The 21240-nt window shown below is 43.1% G+C and overlaps 1 protein-coding gene across 4 annotated transcripts in view; it reads right to left on the bottom strand.

Moving 5' to 3' along the window:
- The window catches only part of katnip (katanin interacting protein), a 64715-nt gene extending 52307 nt beyond the window's left edge, over positions 1–12408 (bottom strand). For 3 of the 4 annotated variants that reach the window (XM_033040959.1, XM_033040958.1, XM_033040960.1), the window contains exons 1-4: positions 12326–12408; positions 7486–7553; positions 5307–5398; positions 2192–2340 (exon numbers count right to left, since the gene is read on the bottom strand). In XM_033040959.1, the coding sequence (XP_032896850.1) occupies positions 2192–2340; positions 5307–5398; positions 7486–7553; positions 12326–12332 (316 nt within the window). In that variant the 5' untranslated portion in view covers positions 12333–12408. Of the gene's footprint in view, positions 1–2191; positions 2341–5306; positions 5399–6921; positions 6949–7485; positions 7554–12325 lie in introns of all 4 variants that reach the window. The other variant, XM_033040961.1, reaches the window with a different exon arrangement.
- Between the last annotated feature and the right edge of the window lie 8832 nt (positions 12409–21240).

Below are 21240 nucleotides of genomic sequence, written 5' to 3'. Positions count from 1 at the left end.
GCCCTCCTGTCTCACAGGGAGGAACTATATTTGAGGTTTCCCAAACCTACCATGTTCACGTCAGAACCTTTGGACTTTAGAGACACAGCGCGGAAACAGGCCCTACGGCCCACCGAGTCCACGCCGTCCAGCGATCATCCCGTACACACACTAGGGGCAATTTACAATCTTTGCCGAAGCCAATTAACCTACAAACATGTACGTCTTTGGAGTGTGGGAGAAAACCGGAGCACCCGGAGAAAACCCATAAAGGTCACGGGGAGAACGTACAAACTCTGTACCGACAGCACCCGTAAGCCAGATCGAGCCTGGGTCTCTGGCGCTGAGGCAGCAATTCTACCACTGTGCTACCGTGCTATCCCTAACCTGAAAGATCACGACCAAGCAACCGAAGATAGACACAAAAAGCTGGAGTAACTCAGTGTCCTAGTATCCTAGTGAACGTGCAATGTTAAAAAAAAATGAACAAATTAAAAGTTCCATAAAGGGAATTTTAAAAATTGCGATAGATATCAAAAAGGCACAAAATATTTTTTTGCAATCCCATTGAGAAAGAATGTGAGCAATCAAGAGCGACGTGGCCTAGCACAAAAATGGATGATGTGATGTTAGAAATGAAAATGTATATGGGGCAGCACAGTAGCACAGTTGTAGAGTTGCTGCCTTACGGTGCCAGAGACCTGGGTTCGATCCTGACTACGACTACTGTCTATATGGAGTTTGTACTTTCTCCCTGGTTTCTCTGAGTGCTCTGGTTTCCTCCCACACTCCAAAGATGTACAGGTTTGTAGGGTCATTGGCTTTGGAAAACATTGTGAATTGCCCCTAGTGTGTAGGATAGTGCTAGTGTATGGAAGTGATCGCTGGTCGGCATAGACCCGGTGGGCTGAAGGGCCTCTAAAGTCTGTAGTCTAAAGTAAAATAAGCAAACGACTGATGTACTGAATGATTACTCAGTGTTGATATTTACAGAACAGGACAATAATGCTATTAAGAGCATCTCCAGGAAACCAGTATTGATTCAGGGAAAAAGAACAGCAACAATGTGTGGAAGCAAACTACGGTGAAGAGAATAATGGGAAAAAGTGCGACAAATGCTCAGGATAAGGATTTTTTTCAACATAACATATAAAGGAAGTAGGTGAGAACAAAGTGCAACATAATCACTTATAATCACAATATATTACAGGCTGGAAATCATAAATAAAAGAGAAAACATTGGAAAGATTCAGGAGTTACAGTTTCAAGTGCATGACCTTTCATGAATCTGATAAGAATCTGTCTCTCAACTTTTATAGTTTCTGAAAGTTCTCACAATTTGAGAATTGTTCCTTTAGGTTTAGGAAAAGCAGCAAGTTACAGACCAGTTAGCCACATGTCGCTTGTCAATAGTTAAAGATAGAGGAACTAAAAAATTTCAGTTGATCAGAGCAAGATAAAAGCGAGTAGATATGGGGAAAAAAATCAAATTGCTGCAGTAACTCAGCAGATCAGGCAGCATATGGGAAATAGATTTAATTGGTGACAAAATGTGAGGTCATCAATTCTGGACCTAAAAAGACTAAAAGCAGTGGGGATCCAAAGACAATTTGTGGTCGATGGAGATAAATAAAAAACGTTGAGGGTACATACATAGCAGGTTGAATGCTGGCTCTTGCAGGTTATCTGGCATACGCGAGGAAAGTCATTATGCAACAGTTATACAAAGCCTTTGCGAGACTAGAGTACTGCAAGCAGGAGCTGGCACAACATATTAAGAAGGATATATTGGCCTTAGAGGGAGTTTGTTGGGATGATGCCGGAGGCCAAACCACAAGATTATAAAAATATAATTGTGTTCAACGGAGTTAAGGGAAAATTGATTGAAGTTTTTATATTAAGAAAAACGCATTGTTTTTTACTGGTTGGGAGTCCAGGACAATGGAATTTACTTTAAAAACTCGTGCCTGTCTTTCAGATTCTAGGAAACATTCATAGAGAAATATTTTGCATTCCTTTTCACAAACTTCAATTAAGTCAAAGTCTACTGATAAACGTAAACTGCTGACTGAAAGCCTTCTGATAACCAACGGTAATAATGGATAAGATACAGAGACAGGCGCACAGAGGTTGGTGGAAAATAAGCCACATTGAATAACAGACAATGGCACAAGATTTCCTATTTGCTTCTTATGTAAAGGTAATTACTCACCAGCTGTCCATACCGCTCTTGAAGTTGCCTCTAATCTTGGTTGCCGCTTTAATTCAGAGTTGGCACCATTTATATAGATGGAAAACCCTTGCTCCAAACACTCCAGTTGGATCTGTTTGGAATCTTTTGCCTTCAACCTTTTCAATAATCTGGGTATAAAATAACAACATAAAAGGATTGCAAATGCTTTAAATCCAAAACTAAAATGAAAATTGCTGGAAACACTTTGTTACGGCATGATAATACATAAATGAAGGAATGTAAAAGGTTGTGAAATGTAAGGACAAAGGTATGACCCTACCTGTTTGCACCACTGGAAATAAAATGTCATAGGTCAAAAAACATGTAGGAGAAATAGGTGGTTCTGATACGCAGAGAAACGAGTGAATTAAAATTATAAAACTCGACTTGGAGCCCAGAGAGCTCCAACATGTCCAGAGGTGAGTTGCTTCCCAAATTAACATTAGCTTTGTTGTAATGATTTAGCAGCACACAGGCAGATAGGTCAGGATGGAATTGAGATATAGAATTAAAGTGACATGCAACAGGGAAGTCCAAGGTGCTCGTGTTCAGAACACGTTCTGACTATGGGTGCTGTCTGCACGGAGTTTGTACGTTCCCCCAGTGACCACGTGTGTTTTTCCAGGTTGCTCCAGTTTCCTCCCACACTCCAAAGACGTACAGGTTTGTAGGTTAATTTGGCTTCAGTAAAAATTGGAAATTGTCCATAGTGTGTAGGATAGTGCTAGTGTGCAGAGATCGCTGGTCGGCCTGGGCTCGTTAAGGAAGGAGGTGAAAGGACAGGTGGGGCCTCACCTGTAGTTACTTGGGAAAGTGCCACTCAGCGCCAATTGAGTGGGATGGAATAGGAGACCGGGATGTCATGGGTGAAACGGTCCCCTTGAAATACAACCAGGGAGAAATACAAACAGGAGAAAATCTGTCTTGTGCTGAAAGCTAGAAGTTAGTGGAACTTAAACGATGATCTGATGAATGTGACGGCTGATGGAGGTGGAATGCATGGTCCAGGGATCTCCATCCTTGTTCTGTCCAGGAGGAGAAGGGGGGAGAGCAGAAATGGGCTAATACATGCGGCCAACTACAATAGGTGTAGTCAGCAAGAAAAATTTGGTAGCTTTTACATCACAAGTGCCAATTAGTTCCCACGTTGCTGCAAAACTATGTGTGTGCACATTTGAAGCGGCAGCATATTGAAAAAGACAGCGGAATAGTGGCATATGCGACGTGTGATTAGGAAGAGTTAAAGTGTGTGACATCAATTAATGGGCAATGCTGTTTTGATCTTAGCACTGCAATTAATGTGGCTAACGTCAGTGGATCCTGGATATAGGTACAAAACAATATAAAGTAACAACGGAAAAATTAAGTACAGAGTCAGTCTTCATTTTACGGCAATGTAAACACTAACAGTCAGAGCATCTCACAGTAAGTATTGCTTGTTTCTACTGGATAAACATTGTAAAATAATAATGGGAAGGGCAAGAACACAACATTCATATTGACTCCAACAACTAGCTTTTGAGGGAAGGTGTATCATCTGCTTACTGATAGGAGATTCATATGGAATTTAAAAAGCAAATTTGAGCTGCATGATCCTCTTTCTTTCTGGATATTCAGGAACCCCACGGCAGGCTAGAACGTATAGGTCCATGGGTAGCAGCTAAAAAAAGTATCCCAATGGAAATGGACAAACAGGAAAAAGATTAAACTAATCTGTTCTGCCAGCACAAACTGCCCAGTTTTAATTCAGCAAGCTCTGGAAAGCTAGTCCCTATGCGAACAACACTGTACGGATTGCAGATGTTCAGTAAATCCTTTGTAATTATCCAAGCTAAAACACTCAACTTTAACAGTGGGGAGAAAATAATTGATTTCAATAACAAGGGTCAAAGCAGAAATAGAAGTGAAAGCCACAGGTGACATAAATATTGATCACAGCTTTGCAACACCATCTTTATGTCAAAAAATGCAATAGAAATAAAAAGTGATTTGGTAATTTATTCAACGCTTATATACCAGCAATAATCTTTAAAATGGAAATACATTAGGCATATAATGATTAACCAACGAGCATAACTTTTTTAAATTTTTGCCCTCCTCTCCAATCAATTTCTCTATGTAGATGGGGCATGTTGGTCGGCGTGGACTATTTGGGCCAAAGGGCCTGTTTCCACATTGTATGACTATTGATCACATATCAGGCACGAAAATATGGAATTTTGTTTACATTAAATCAGTTAAACATTATCTGATCTACCTCAACAATATGTCAAGGATATGTCAAGGATCTACCTCAACAATATACCAAAGTGAAATGAAGAATTGTCTGAACGGTTAGCACCATGTTTTCAAATATCTGCTGTATCTGCTTTAGTTTCTCACAGAATGAAAGTATCAAAGTAGCACCACCTCCTCTCGCCTTCCACCGACAGTCCATCCTCCAGCTTCACAATTCGCAACTCTCCAAAGCTTTTGACTCACACCTTCTGTCTTTTCATCTCAGGCTTTTGTCCAACCATCTGCCTGTCAAAAAAACGTCCTCGCCTGTGTTAACCTGCCAGGCTTTGTCCTGCGAAGGTCAGATTTAAGAAGGGTCCCAACGCAAAATGTCACCTAGCCATGTTCTCCAGGGATGTTGCCTGACCCACTGAGTTACTCCAGCACTTAGTGTCTTCTTTCGTAAATAAGCCGCTGCAATTCCTTGTTTCTACATCAACATCTATGTTTACTTTGCAATAATGCAAAACAATTAAAATATTGTAATGCAAGTACAATAGATAATTTATTCATACATGTAGAATTTGGAAATGTGTTTATATAAATCAAAGAGAATCTCTAAATAAGACACTCAAGATCACATTTCTAGTCAACATAGCCAAATGTCATCAGTACGATAAGCTGAAAAAGACTATTGCGAAGAGATTTATTTCAGAAAATGCTGCAGATATAATTCAATAATAACAGTACTTATGATACACAGACATATTACCAACTCCACCACTAAAATTTGGCTGGTCTTTTTCAAGCCTAGCAAATTAACTTTAACATTTGTACATCACGGAATGTACATCAGGATAAAAAGCATGAATATTACCTGTTCCTGTATTGAAGTAGTATCAGGTGCTGATCATGTTTTTCATCAAAGTTCATTAAAGTATTTTGGTCAGGTTGATTTTCAGAAAATACCTAAATAATAAATAAAACTTTATTGTGCAACAGATTCACAACATTTTTTCCATTCTTCAAAAAATGGTTCAAGTTCTTTGACATATTTACTTAAAGAATGCTGGAAATATTTTACCAGTCAGGCAACATCTCCGAAGAAAGGAACAGAGTTAATATAAATGTGTACGTACAGATATACAAAATTAGGAGTTGATCACTTAGGCTCTTGAGCTAGCTTTACCTTAAGAGCCAGTCATGCAGCATTTACCCTTCTGCCCAATGCGTCCATGCATCAAAGAACCAGTTCCATTTGACTGTTTAGCCCATATCCCTCAAACCTTTTCGATCCATGTAGCTAAGCTCGGATAGTAGGATGCAGAGGTGATCTTAGAGGTATATAAAATCCATGAGGGGCATAGATAATATGAACTGTCAACAGTTATTGTTTTCCCCTAGGGTAGGGGAGTCTAATAACTAGCAGACCTACATTTAAGATGAGAGGGAAGAGATGCCAGGGACAGCTTTTGCACACAGAAGGTGGTGGTATGTGGAATGAGCTGCCAGAGGTAGTGGTAGAAACAGGTACAATTACAATATTTAAAAAACATTTAGATAGGTACATGGAAAGAAAAGATTTAGTAGGATGTCGGTCAAACACAAGCAAGTGAGACTAGCTCAAGTAGGCAATTTGGTCAGCAGTTGGTCCAAAGGACATGTTTCCCTGCTTTATGACTCCATGGCTCTAAATTGTGCAGAACATATATTTTTTAAATTTCATTGACCCCATGTATAAGAATTGCTGGTATTCTTCTAGAATTTGGACTATCCACAGCGTACCAATTCTCACAACTCTCTCGCTCACATTTGCATCCATAAAGATTATAATCTATCATTCTGGTTTCTCCATTTTAATTTAATCTTTTCTGATTCACCTTTATCCTACTGAGATGATTTGCGTTTACATGGCATGAGGTTTACACACTATTCTGGTTGACAGAGACCTTGACATTGTCCATCCCATTATCCACATTTTTACCCCTCACTTCTGCTTATGAAAACTTTTTTGTTTTTTCATCTTCCCATGTCCTAATTCCATTCCCAGGTTAACGTGAAAGGATATCACACACCCTTTTATTATTTTTTGTAGAAACAGCAATTTATTTTGGTTACTTTCAGTATGGTGCATTCCACCGTTGCTGCTCTCTCCCCTCCACACCTGGGAAATCAAACCCAGCTAGAAGTTCGTTTTGCTAACTACCTCATTATTCCCTTACTGTAACATTTCCCATTTTGCTTTCCACCATCACCAGTTTGTCATTTAATCTTATCTGCCCTCCACATAAAAACAGACCTTCCTCTTTCTTCGCTCCCTGCTTCTGTTCATCGTTACATAGTATTAAGTCTCTGGTTTCTTCGAGACTTTATGAAACTCATCAACATGAAATGTTAACTCTGTTTCTCCTGTGCACAGACATTCCCTGACTTGCTGAGTGATACCAACGTTCTCTATTTTGTACTGAAGGAAATATATTGGAGCCGCTTACACATTACGGCTTTGGTAATCACGGCAGCTGTAAGAGACAGAAAGAAATGGAAACGTAAACTATTCACATCACCAGTTATAGGAAATTTAAACAGGCAGATGGAAAGATATGCAAACCAACATTCAAATGTTAGCGAACTTCAGGATGGGTAGAAAATAAGCATGTTTTCCAAGTATGCCATTTTTTGCTTGTCCGAATTCCAATTTGTTATGAAATTAACTCAGATATTGAAGTATACAAGTTCAGACTGAAGAAGGGTCTCGAGCCGAAACGTCACCTATTCCTTTGCTCTAGAGATGCTGCCTGACCCACTGAGTTACTTCGGCATTTTGTGTCTGTCTTATTGAAGTATAGACCCCTTTATTTAGTCTCCTGCTTTAATCGTAACTGAGATATTTTTTTTGGAAAACAAGCTTATTTGACTCAAGTTTAAAGCCTCAATAACATGAGTTGAAGGGGGTAGCAGCAAGGAAATGATATGGCAGTGAAATAAATAAAATTCCACATCTTTAAAATTGTTACAAACTTAAATGAACATCTACTTCCTTTAGAGTTTGTTCCTACCTCATCCCATTCCTCTGATCTCCCTTTGTGTGTTTTCACTTGGCCAATATGTCCCCTTGAACAGTGCCCTTTGGAAAGAAATCAATGTGGCATTAGAGATATGGATTTGTGAGATAGAAAATGCCAATGAGTTTATTCACTAAAAACATGCAAGATAAAAATGATCAGCTAATGACATTATAAAGATTGACGATTTGCTCAACACAGATTGATAGATTCATAGATTAAATGAAGTTAAATAATTTTTACAGGTCTCCCATTTCAAAAACTCTTTTGCTCCTTCTGATGTTTGCAAATGCAAATAATGCAAGATTGTCCTGCTCAATCAATATTCATCAAGCTTAGTTTAGTTTGGAGACACAGCATGGAAACAGGCCCTTTGGCCCACGCCAACCAACAATCATCCATAACTCTATCCTACACAGTAGGAACAATTTACAGAAGCCAATTAACCTACAAACCTCTATGTCTGCGGAGTGAGGGAGAAAATCGAACACTTGCAGAAAACCCACTTGGTCACAGGGAAAACGTACAAACTCCATACAGACAGCACCCATAGTCAAGATCGAACCTCAAGTCTCTGGCGCTGTAAAGCAGCAAATCTACTGCTGTGCTGCCCGCAAAAGATGCCTACTTGTAAAAGATATAAAATCAGGACTATCAGCCTGGTTAGAAGGATCTCGACCCGAAACATCACCCATTCATTCTCTCCAGTGATGCTGCCTGTCCCGCATGTGCAGGAAAGAACTGCAGATGCTGGTTTAAATCGAAGATCGACACAAAATGCTGGAGTAACTCTGCGGGACAGGCAGCATCTCTGGAGAGAAGAAATGGGTGACGTTTTGGGTCGAGACCCTTGTTCAGACTGATGTCAGGGGAGTGGGCGGGACAGAGATAGAATGTAGTCGGAGACAATAAGACTGGTAGGAGAACTGGGAAGGGGGAGGGGATGGAGAGAGAGGGAAAGCAAGGGCTATTTGAAGTTAGCCAAGAAAACATCACAAGATTGAGGTTGAAAATGGGAGCTTTTGTGATGAGGGAAACAACATTATTGAGATTGGGATCGGTGGTTCTTGTCACTGACAGGACCTGAATCCAAAAGATCAGTTAGTGGTTGCATCAGAGAGGTTATGAGTTCTCTAGTTCAATGTAGGAGCAGTAGCACTGACTGGACTCGTTAGATTAAAGAGCGGCACAGTGGTGCAGCTGAAAGAGCTGCTTCCTCACAGTGCCCAGGTTCCAGAGACCCAAGTTCGATCCTAACCAGGGGGAAATCCTTTAAAACCGAGATGAGAAGAACTTTTTTCACACAGAGAGTGGTGAATCTCTGGAACTCCCTGCCACAGAGGGTAGTCGAGGCCAGTTCATTGGCTATATTTAAGAGGGAGTTAGATGTGGCCCTTGTGGCTAAGGGGATCAGAGGGTATGGAGAGAAGGCAGGTACGGGATACTGAGTTGGATGATCAGCCATGATCATATTGAATGGCGGTGCAGGCTCGAAGGGCCGAATGGCCTACTCCTGCACCTAATTTCTATGTTTCTATGTTTCTATGTTTCTAACCTCAGGTGCTGTTTGTGTGGATTTTGCACGTTCTCCCTATGACCACGTGGGATTCCTCCAGATGCTCTGGTTTCTTCCCACATCCAAAGATGTGTGGGTTTGCAGATGTGTGGGTTTGTTAATTGGTCTGTGTAACTTGCCCCTAGTGTGCAAGGAGTGGGTGGGAAAGTGGGATAACATACAACTAGCGTGAATGATTGGATGTGGACTCAGTGGGCTAAAGGGCCTCTTGCCATGCTGTATAAACTGAAGTAAATAAATGCGATAGCTGAAAAAAAGCAGGGCAGAAAATGGGTATCCTGCTATTGCGATTCATATCTCAAATCCCCAAAGTTTGTACAAAGGCACAAGTCAAAAGAATGATGGAATAATCTCAACTTGCCCGGATAAGATGAGCTTCAGTGACACATTAGAGCTTTGGAAACTATCCCGAACATAGCACTCCATTTGATTCTTACCCTATCCATCAAAACAAACAATCACGCCCGCCACAAGGAACCACAGCTATATGGTGTATCATTTACAAATGATTGCAGTTATTAATCAAGGATACTCGGACAGAGACTTCTACCATTTAGAAAGGAATGGGCATATGGCACTTGGGAATACAAAAATCTGCAAGCACCATTCCCAATCATCTTAAGAATACTTTGCAATGTTGTGAGCAATGCTGACTCTGTCTGCAAAGAAAAAAAGTTTAAACAAGAGTAAAAACATTCTCTCCATAGATGTTTCAGTGTCTTCAGCATCCGCTTTATTTCACACTTCTAGCATCAATTATGATAAACAAAGTCAAGAGTGCAACCAAAGACACAATCTTTAGAGGATCCACGTTGCTGAGGTTAGTGTAGCAGTGTTTGCTGGGAAGAAGCTGTTCTTGAACCTGGTGGTCACAGTATTCAAGCTTTTGTACATTCTTCCCAATGGTAGCGATTAAATGACAGCATGGTGATATTTATTAGTTGCTTTTTTGAGGCAGCAGCTGCTATATATCCCTCTGAAGGGAGGGGGGTGGTAGGAGGTCAGCATCTACGATAGATTGACAATGTCTACCATTCTCTGTAGTCTCCTTCGTTTTTTGTGTGTTTGGTTTACCCAACTAGGCTGTGAAGCAATCAGTATGTTCAAAGATAGAAACATAAAGCTGGAGTAACTCAGCGGGTCAGACAGCATCTCTGGAGAAAAGGAATATGTGACGTTTCATACGTCCATCTCTCATACACCTGTAGATGTTCGATAGAATATTCACAAACATATTGAATCTCCTCAATCTTCTAAGGAAGTAGAGATGTTTCTTTGTGATTGCATTGATGTGCTGGGCCCAGGACAGATCTTCAGAGATATGCACTTAGGAACTTGAAGCTGTTGACTCTCTCTACCACTGTCCTATCCATAAAAACAAACGTAGATTCCGGGCTTTAGCTTCCTGAAGTCAACAACCAGTTCCTTGGTCTTACTGACATTGTCAGCAAGATTATTGTTCTAGCACCAATCAGATTTTCAATCTTTTTCCTGTACTCCAGCTCATTATTATTCATTATTCGTCCAACAATGGTGGTATCATGGGCAAATTTAGAGATGGCATTGGAGCTGTGTCCAGCTGCACAGTCACAGTTATAGAGAGTGGAGCAGAGAGAGAGCGCAGAGCCTTGAAGTGCTCCTGTGTTGAAAGTTATCAAGGAGAAAATATTGTTGTTCATTCGTATTGATTATGGTGTGCCAATGAGGAAGTCAAGGATGCATAGGGACAAGCTGAGACCCAGTTCTGTGAGTTTGACGACAAGTTTAGAGGAGATGAGGGCGTTGAAGGCCGAGTTGTAGTCGGTGAACAACAATCTGACATAGGTGGCCTTATTGTCTAGGTAATTTAGTGCAGAATGGAAAGCCAGCGAGAGAGTATCCCGTTATCTCTTAAGCCAGTGGGCAAATTGCAGTGAGTCCAGGTCCTTACCAAGCCAGGAGTTGATATTCATCATAACCAGCTTCTCATGAAACTTCACTCACTGCAGATGTTAATGTTACTGTTCAATAGTCTGTGATATGCCACCTTACTTTTCTTGGGTACCGGTATTATGGATGTCGTCTCAAAGCAGGAGGGGGGTCAAAGACTTCAGTGATGAGAGGTTGAAATTGTCTGAAAAAGTCAGGCTGGTCAGTTCATGCAGGTTTTAAGAACATGGCCAGGAATCGTTGCCGTGCGTCGGGGCTGAATGCTTCCCAAGTGTTCATGAAGGATCTTCACAATAAGCCTCAGTGACTGAGATTGCAGCATCACTGGGGATTATGTCGCGCGGGAGGCAACGACTAGGTACTTGGATATTCTCCTTTTTGAAGTAAGCTTTAAAAGCATTGAGTTTGCCCGAGAGTGATGCCTCACTGTCGCTTGAGCTACCACTTGGTTCTGCCTTGTACAAAGTTTTGGCATGCAAGCACTGCCACAGTTGCTAAATGCCCAACTCATCCTCCAGTTTAGACTGAAAGTACCTCTTTGCTTTTCTGATGGTCTTGTCAAGGTCGTACCTGGTCTTCCTATAGGACCCTGCATCACCAAGACCTGATCTTCAATAGATTACAGACCTCCTGACACCATCAGGTTCAGGAACAGCTGCTACAATCAGGTTTTCGATTCAACCTTGTTTTCTACAACATTCTCCACCTCCCTTCCATTTACCGTGCCTGTTCTCCAACCCTCCACTACCAATCACTGACTCCTTCCACTGTCTTTTTTGTATTCAATTGGCAAGTGCACCCTGGATCATATGTGATCTAAATTTCCCAACTTGTCAACTCGCAAAGAGGAAGGGGGAGAGAGCGAGAGAGAGGAGAGTGTGGGGAGAGAGGGGAGAAGAGATGAGGGGGGGGAGGGAGAGAGGGGGAGGGAGAGAGGGGGGGGAGAGAGGGGGGGGAGGAGAGAGGGGGGGAGGAGAGAGGGGGGGAGGTGAGAGGGGGGGGAGAGAGGGGGGGAGGAGACAGGGGGGGGGGAGAGAGAGAGGGGGGGGAGAGAGAGAGGGGGAGAGAGAGAGAGGGGGGGGAGGGGGGGAGAGAGGGGGGGGGAGGGGGGGAGAGAGGGGGAGGGAGAGGAGAGGGGGAGGGAGAGGGGGGGAGAGGGGAGGGGGAGAGGGAGGGGGAGAGGGAGGGGGAGAGGGAGGGGGAGGGGGAGAGGGGGGGAGGGAGGGGGAAGGAGGGGTAGGGGGAAGGGAGGGGGAGGGGAGGGGGAGAGAGGGTCGTGCCTGCAGGACACCGATACGTGAAGCAGCCCCCCGCCCATGTCCCACTCACGCTCCATGCCGCCAGTCGGGCGCGGGTTCCCCTAGCCTCGGGCCGCCGCCTCCAACTTCCGGCCGCGCTGCCGGTTGCGCCGGTAACGGGGGCGGGGGGGAGGAGTGGCAATCAGAGCGCGCTTCCGGTCAGAGCAAACCAATCGCGCCGCACCTTGGCTGCCTGGCAACCGGGGAGGGCGGCCTAGTCTGCAGGGGTCTCCGCGCTCCGGCCCTCGGGCTCCGGCCACCGAGCCCCGCGCTCCGGCCCCAGTCACCGAGCCCCCAGGCTTTCCTGTGCCCCGGGGTCGTCTCCTGCAGCCGACTTTGAAGAGGCGGAAGGTACAAACCAAAGATACTAGAGGGTACACAAAATTGCTGGGGAAACTCAGCGGGTGCAGCAGCATCTATGGAGCGAAGGAAATAGGCGACGTTTCGGGCCGAAACCCTTCTTCAGATACTAGAGGATCTAGTTCAGTAAAGGTGATGAAAATGTCTCAAAAAAGGCTTTAGCCTCTAGTATCTTTGGTACAAACCCTGGTTGCTGGAGTAACTCAAAGCGGGTCAGGCAACGGCAGCAGCAGCAGCAGCAGCATTATTATCATCATCCCTGAAGAACACGGACAAGTGCCATCTGTAGGATGGAACCTCAGATGCTGGTTTACACCGATGATAGACACAGGAGGATGCTGGAGTAACTCAGCGGGTCAGACAGCATCTCTGGAGAGAAGGAATGGGCCCAGAACGTCACCCGTTCCTTCTCTCCAGAGATGCTGCCTGTCCCGCCGATTTACTCCAGCATTTTGTGTCCATCTTCGGCCAAATCCCATTCTGGGGTACACAAAAAAAGCTGGAGAAACTCAGCGGGTGCAGCAGCATCTATGGAGCGAAGGAAATAGGCAACATTTCAGGCCGAAACCCTTCTTCAGACCATAGATTCATTCAGACCACTACCCTTCCTTCGCTCCATAGATGCTGCTGCACCCGCTGAGTTTCTCCAGCTTTTTTGTGTACCTTCGATTTTCCAGCATCTGCAGTTCCTTCTTAAATCCCATTCTGGGTCTAGGCGCCTTTTTAAATAGTGGAGAATCTGAAGAAGGGACCTGCCCTCGTCACCTGCCCATCCATACTCCTGCTGCAGAGACGCTGCCCGGCCCGCTGAGTCTCTCCAGCCCTCTTTGTCTTTTTTTCCGAGTTATATTAAGGATTATGTAAACTCAGGTGAAGAAACCAAACAACATCCCCCAGCACTGAAGATGCAACGAGGAAAGCAACCTGTAACACCTTCGGTTAGATATATTTTATGCTAACTTATTTAAATTATTTCTGGGATCTTCTTTCCCTGTTTTTTGTTTATGTAAGGCTATGGCAAATCATACCAACATTCCCAAAGACTGGATTTCTTTTGGATCAAGACAGCACATATTTGTCTTATTAATTAAACAAAAAGTTTCAGTGTCTTTTTAGAGCAGGAAACCAAGGAAATCTTAATATTTTACACATTGAGCCAGGGCACAAGTTAATCCCTTTACAGTATAAACACAAAGCAAATCAAGGGTTATGTGGAGATGACAGGAGAATGAGGTTGTGGCGGAAAGATAGATCAGCCATGATTTAATCGTGGAGTATTCTCGATGGCCTACTTCTATGACTTACGAAATGATAAATCGAATTTAATGTCACATCAAATCACATCATATCTTCCTAAATTACTACAGAGAAAAGCAAAAAATCAGAGGTAGGTTCACTGTTCAAATTAAATGAACACTTTTTCCACTTGCTTTTCAATTCTCTTCATCTCTTCCTGACTTATTTTGCTAAAATCTTTTTTTTAGACATTTTCACCACCTTTACTGAACTAGATCCTCACCAAAACCGTTCTCATTTCATGCACAACTGAGAGACCAGACTCACAGCAAAGACTCCAAGACTTCCAGACACACTTCCAGGTCTTTTCTCTTATAGCCCTTCCATTGAGACAGAAAGGACTCCAAGGTCGTGACCGGGAGTTTGATCCGCTGCCTATTCAGCTCGGAGCTGCCATTCACTCAGCACCCTGAACACGTGGATGAGTCGAAGGAGGGGATCCCACAAGCTGCTCCCAAGCTCACACTCGACACCTCCATCTTCTGCCAGGGGTTTGTTCAGCTGAACAAACGGCATCCTAAACCCCTCCGCCGGGTGCATCCGCCGCTCACGGTGCAGCGGGCAAACAGGCGTGCGGATCAAGAATCTTATCACACTGGTATTCAAACACTTAAATAGGAGCGGCATAGAATATGCTTGCAAAAGGGATTAGTGCAGATGAACAAAAAGATGAATGTGATGGGCAGGAGGGCCTGTTTGTAACTGTACAACGCTCTGACTATATGCAGCATAACAGAAGTAAACAGAAGACCTACTGTTGAGACTAAAGACGATACTCTGGTCCAAACAAAGAGGGTTTCTTTTACCGCTTCTAAATGCAATCTGAGCCTCTTAAATGAAATGAATTGTGACCACCGCAAACAGTACAAGTCTGTTTTCTGCAAACTTTTCCATGAAACTACACGCCAGCTTCGCAAAGGCAAAGATGTCTGCAGCATCTTTAACAATTTGTGCAGGATGCAGGACACTCTCGGACTATTTTGAAAACGTAGCATTCTCAGCGGTTTGTCTGCAATGTCACCAAAAGGTTAAAAAACATTTATGATTGATCTTTGTGTCCAGACCACTTGTTATTGTTAGAATAGGTTTTGCATTTGTTGAACAATTTTGAAAGAAAATAGATTAATAATGCCCTCAAAGAATTTAAATCACCTTTAGTTGTGTAGAAACTTTGGAATGGAATGGGATACTTTATTGTCACATGTGACAAGGCACAGTGAAATTCTTTGCTTGCATGCCCTAGGTATGCAAATAGTCGCCCATAAAGGGCGTTTACAGTACCCGTGCGCCAGGTCGGACTTTGTTCTTCCCCCATCCCCCCTCGCTCACGGCAGTCCCCCCCACGCCTTGTCCTCCATTGTCTATTGTTCTTTCTCCTCCCTCCTGGTGGTCCCCCATGCCATGTCCTCATCGTTCATTGTTCTTCTCCCTCCCTCACGGCAGTTCCCCACGCTGACAACGTTACAAAGTACCCCCGCCAGCTCCTCCTTTGTTCTCTCCCCCAAACTCCCATTCCCCGCTCTGGGTCCTCCATTGTTTCCCACCCACCCACCCATCATGGTGGTTCCCCCGTGCCTTCATCGACTGCCGACCACAGGTTGACCCACTAAACAGCCACCGACCCCTTGAGGCTTCACCACCACCGGAAGTCCGGCCGAGAGACCCTTGTCGCCACCACCGTCAAGGCTGTGGGTGGAGCTTTTATAGCCTTTTGCTGTGGAAACTTTAATAGTTTCTGTCCCATCATGGATTACAGATATGAAAAAGTGGATCAAGTAGATCAGGTGGTTTACTGATTATCAAACAATGAAGGACAACTTTTTAATCATCCACATGGAATTGACTGACATTGACCTGTTGAGTTACTCCAGTACTTTGTGTTTTACTCTGGATTCCAGCATCTATAGTTCCTTCTGGCTTCTCGCCGACAAATGTTATCATTGAGTATTGTGTCTGGCGTTCCACTTAATGTCATCAGAGTTTAGACAATAGACAATTCGGCCCTTCGAGCCAGCACCGCCATTCAATGTGATCATGGCTGATCATCCCTAATCTGTACCCCGTTCCTGCCTTCTCCCCATATCCTCTGTCTCTGCTATCTTTAAGACATCTATCTAGCTCTCCCTTGAAAGTGTCCAAAGAACCGGCCTCCACCGCCGAGGCAGAGAATTCCACAGACTCACAACTCTCTGTGTGAAAAAGTGTTTCCTCATCTCCGTTCCAAATGGCTTACCCCTTATTCTTAAGATGTATAAGATATATTGTTGAATGTATAAAGTTGGTATCTCATGAGTAAGCATGTAAAGGACAGTGGTTATCTAATGAACAGCTTCTCTTTCATCTTCCCTCTATTTCATCTACACTCCCCAATACTGCACCACCCACCTGCACATAAGGGGCAATTTATAGAAGTCAATTAACCTACTAGTCCACACAAAAGATCATAAAGTGCTGAATTAACTCAGGGAGTCAGGTAGCATCTCTAGATTACATGAACCCAGATAATGCTTTGGGTTGGGACCCTTCTTCAGACTAGCATCTGCAGCTTGATGTTTCTTCCAATACACATATCATTGTAACGTGGGAGAAAAGCGGAGAACCTCGGGGAAATCCAGGCAATCACAAGGAGAACGTGCAGACTCCACACAGACCGCACTGGAAGTCAGAACTGAACTGAGGACTGGAGCTAGGAGGCAGCAGCTCTACTAGCTGCACTGGTTTGTTGTTCCCTGTTGCTCTAATTAGTTGGGGCTTGGATGGCTCATAGTTTGTGTGTTTTACTGATGCAGCTAATAGTCACATTGAATAGAATGTCTGCTAAACATATTCATTGTACAGTAAAGAGCATATTGATGGGTTGCATCATGGCCTGGTTTGGCAACTCAAACGCCCAGGAACAAAGAAGATTGCAAAAAGTGGTGAACAGTACGGGTACTGACCTCCCCACCATGCTTCACAAACACAGCCAGCATCATCAGAGACTCACACCATCCTGGCCAGACTCACACCACCCTGACCATGTGCTCATTTCACCCCTGCCATCATGAAGAAGGTATAGGAGCCTGAAAACTAATGTTCAGGTTCAGGAGCGGCTTCTTCCCTACAATTACCAAACTATTAAACACTACAACCTTCACTTAGGCTCTGAAGTACATAGACATGGCGACATTGTTGTTGACTTTGCACTACTATTGTCTATTTATTTGTCTGCTTGTTTATTTTTATATATATACTGAACTATTTTTATTGGTTATTATGGGTTTTACAGAATAATGTGTTTAACATGTCTGTTGTGCTGCTACAAGTAAAAATGTTATTGTTCTGTTTCAGGACATATTACAATAAAAAACTCTTGACTCGTGACTTTGCACTTAGCCAGAGGTGACAAGGCAGTCTTCAAAAATAGTAGGGAAGCCACTACATCAAACTAGTAAAGGTGCTGTGAGTGGGATGAAAATATGCAATGAACATTTATCCACTTGAGCCCATCAATGTTTCAGGTAGATTATGGCTTATCTCTACTCACCCATAATCTTTAATACTCTTGCCACACAAAAATCTATAAAGTTTAGATTTGACATTTTGAATTGGGTTCGTTTCAGGAGCTTATTTGAGGAAGAGCTTCAGATTTCCATTATCTCTTGCATGAATAGTTGCAAGGGGCGTCACACATGACCAAGCTTGATCTTATTTTATGCTACCTTCCTATCAGGTCATGCAATATCATTCTATCTATCCTACCTTTGTTTAATCATCTTAAATATTTCTATTATATTAGCTCACAGTTTTATACACTCAGGCAGGAAATCTAAGCCACTTTCTGAAATTACAAAAACATTTTGTAATTTAACCCTTTAAGGCTCCTTATCACCAGGGAATCAGTATATCTTCCACTCCAAAGTTATCCCATTCAGTTTATGTGTACTCACACCTACTTTTAGTCCCAGTTAAATGATACTATTTTGTTTAAAACCTTGGTTCTTTTGAAAGGATGGATAAAGACAGCGAAAGCAAAGACAAAGAGGATAACACACTTTCCCTCATGAGGAAGACTACAGAATCATGTGACACGCAGAAGCGCCCTGTATTTATAGAATAATTCAGGATGAAGCTGACAAGCTAATGGAAATGTTGAATCGTTTTAAAGAGCCTAATATACATTTGGACTTTTCTTCTTGCGAATGAAGCATAAACCAAAGGAATAGTTAGATCTCAAGCCGGGTGTTGAGCAGCCAGGTTGTTGTCTCTGCATCAATGTCTGCCAGGCCCTGAGCTCCATTTGGTGGGTGGTAGAGCGGGCACCCAGAGATGACATGGTTGGCTGTCTGCCGTTCTGTTCCGCATTCAAAGGCTGGGCTCTGGCGGAGTCCCCAACTCCACATGCTGGCATTGAACCGCCCACTTTTGGACTTTTGGTACACTGTGATTCATTGCAGCTGTCGTACCGTTGAACAATAAACTCATTATTGTGGAGACACAAGGAACTGCAGATATTGGAATCTTGAATAGAACACAAAATGCTGGAGTAACTCAGTGGGTCAGGCAGCGTCTGTGGAGGAGATGGGCAGACGACGTTTCAGGCCGGGACTTTACAACGTCTGGCTACTCCCTCCACATATGCTGGCTGCAAGAAGGAACTGCAGATGCTGGTTTAAACCGAAGATAGACACAAAAAGCTGGCGTAACTGAGCGGGACAGGCAGCATCTCTGGAGAGAAGGAATGGGTGACATTTCGGATCAGCATCTCTGGAGAACAGGACCTTCTTCAGACTGAGTCAGGGGAAAGGGAAACGAGAGAAAACGACGGTGATATATATTTAGTTATAGAACAAATGAATTAAACATTTTGCATATCTTTCATTTATTTGTTCCATATCTCTCTACATCACCGTCCATGTCTCTCATTTCCCTTTACCTTGACTCTCAGTCTGAAGAAGGGTCTCGATCCAAAACACCACCTATTCCCTTTCCCCAGGGATGCCGCCTGACCCGCTGTGTAACTCAAGATTTTTGTGTCTACCCTCCACAGATGGTGCCTGAACCACTGAGTTGCTCCAGCACTTTGTGTTGTGCTCCCTGTTGTAACTGATGTGCTGCCATTTTCCAATAGATGGCACCCTTGGTTCAAAAGAGTGCTATAACCTGTGTTCACGTCCTTTAAATAAACATTCACCAACGAAAAAGGTTGTTCTGTTTCAATAAACTGCGCTTCTACTTAATCTTATAAAAGCTTTTAATAACTGACTTTCTGAAGCAACGTAATATTATTTCCAAATTTCTCTACTGATCAATTTTCAACTCTTGAAAACTGAATAACTTTAGCCAGTGGAGAGCTATCAGTTGTTTGATATAAAAAGATACCTAAATAGAATTAAATACTTATAGTATTTTAATGGAGCCATTAATCTATTCATTTTAAGCAGGCAAGCACCTTTATTAAATCTGGAATAATTCTTAGCATCAGAATTGGATTTCATTTGTATTTAGACTGATAAAACATCACTGCGTTCAACACCAAATAGGCTCCAGTAAAAAAGATTGCACAATTGATCAAAAGAGATTTGCAACAACATTTGGTGTGAATTACATCTATAAATAAATTGTTATAACAAGACCTAAGCTGATCCAAACCAGGCTTTATTGAATACACAGTTGTCCAGCAATCACAGAAGGGCTTGCAGCCTTAAATTCCCCATGGCAACCAGATTGCAGCATCAATAATTATACTGACACTAACATAACTACACTCATACAAACTGTTAATCATACAAGTCGCTACTCCACCCATACCTCCAAACACATCATTTTCCCCACTCCACCCCTCTCCTTAACTCACCATCAATATATAGTAAACCCTCATTATAATGGACCATGGGGGGGGGGGGGGGGGGGGGGAGGAGGGGTTGGTGTACGTTATTGCCGATTGTCCGCTATACCTGGGTAAGGGAGGTAAATATTAACTAGTTTAACCGAGAAGAAATGTGGTGCTGGAGGGAGGGGTTAAACCAGGGGGAATTCACAGGCCCCTGGTCCCACACGTGGTGCGTCAGGGATGGGCCCGGTACTTACGCCAGCTTCATGCTGCCTAATCTCTCCGCTCCCACGACCGGAAGCTCCCGCCACATGGTACCAGCTTGTTGAGCAACCTGGAGGAAGTGGGGGACGGTGCAAAGGGAGCCTGGCATCGTTACCTTACGAACAAGGCAAGTGTTGCCAGGTTGATGCAGGTGCAGTGTTGCAAACGCTGCCACTGCATCCAACACACCGGGGCCTCGCTTTGTTGCAACTGCTGCAAACCCGTGCCCAATGCAACACTCTTCAAGAGGGTTTTACTGCTCATTCTCGCCCCGCCGCCAGTTCCACTGCCCGCCAACCGCCACCATGAGTGGACGCCTCTGTCCGCTAAAAAAAACAAAAGAAGAAGGGTTTCGGCTCGAAACGTCGCCTATTTCCTTCGCTCCATAGATGCTGCTGCACCCGCTGAGTTTCTCCAGTATTTTTGTGTACCTAAAATCCATTTTAAAATGGTCTGTAATAACAATTGTAGGCTCTATTACCCCTCCATCCCCACATGAACTTTAAGCCTTTCAGAAGTAAGATGATAAAAAGTTTTCTGAAAGTTTGTCGTCTTTTCCATTCAGGCTAAGAATTAGGAGGGAAACCTGCATGGGAAGGCATTCCTTGTGAGTTCAGCTTCTCTGCAAACATGTGCAGTGGGGACATCAAGGACCAATGCACCTCACGAGCAGAGGCCGTAAGGACACTGCACGGTAAGAATCCCGGTACAACACTTCACATGCCCTGGTTTGTCCTAACAAAATGCAAGATAGTCCAAAAGTCTCCAATTAAGTAGATAATAGGAATGTTACAAAATTTTGAGATTTAAAAATCAAGCCTGTAATTTATCCCATCAGATAAAGCATAAAAATAACTTTAATTTGATACCTAATTCACTTTCATATCCTCAGTATTATAAAAGTTATGGCCATTTTCATACTCGGAAATTAGCATCTTGTTCCCTATTGCTTTTCCATTGACTTAACACAAAAGCTGTGATCGAGGACAGTCAAAAGCCCATAACTTTCTTAAAAATTAAGAGAGCCGAATGAAATTTTCAGTTATTGTAGATTGAAGCATTCAGAAACAAATATGAAACATCTTACTTGGATGACATGAAATTAAAGCATACAATTAGTTAGTTACCTAATTGTAGCTAATTACAAAATTGACCGTTGTGACAGAAATAGTCATAAACACCCAGACTGCCTTGAAAATTCAAAAATGTGATAT

This window comes from Amblyraja radiata, chromosome 22 (assembly GCF_010909765.2).
Source record: "Amblyraja radiata isolate CabotCenter1 chromosome 22, sAmbRad1.1.pri, whole genome shotgun sequence".
In the NCBI taxonomy this organism is placed as follows: Eukaryota; Metazoa; Chordata; class Chondrichthyes; order Rajiformes; family Rajidae; genus Amblyraja; species Amblyraja radiata.
The sequence above is the reverse complement of the archived record's forward strand: the minus strand, read 5'-3'. Positions and strand labels throughout refer to the sequence as shown.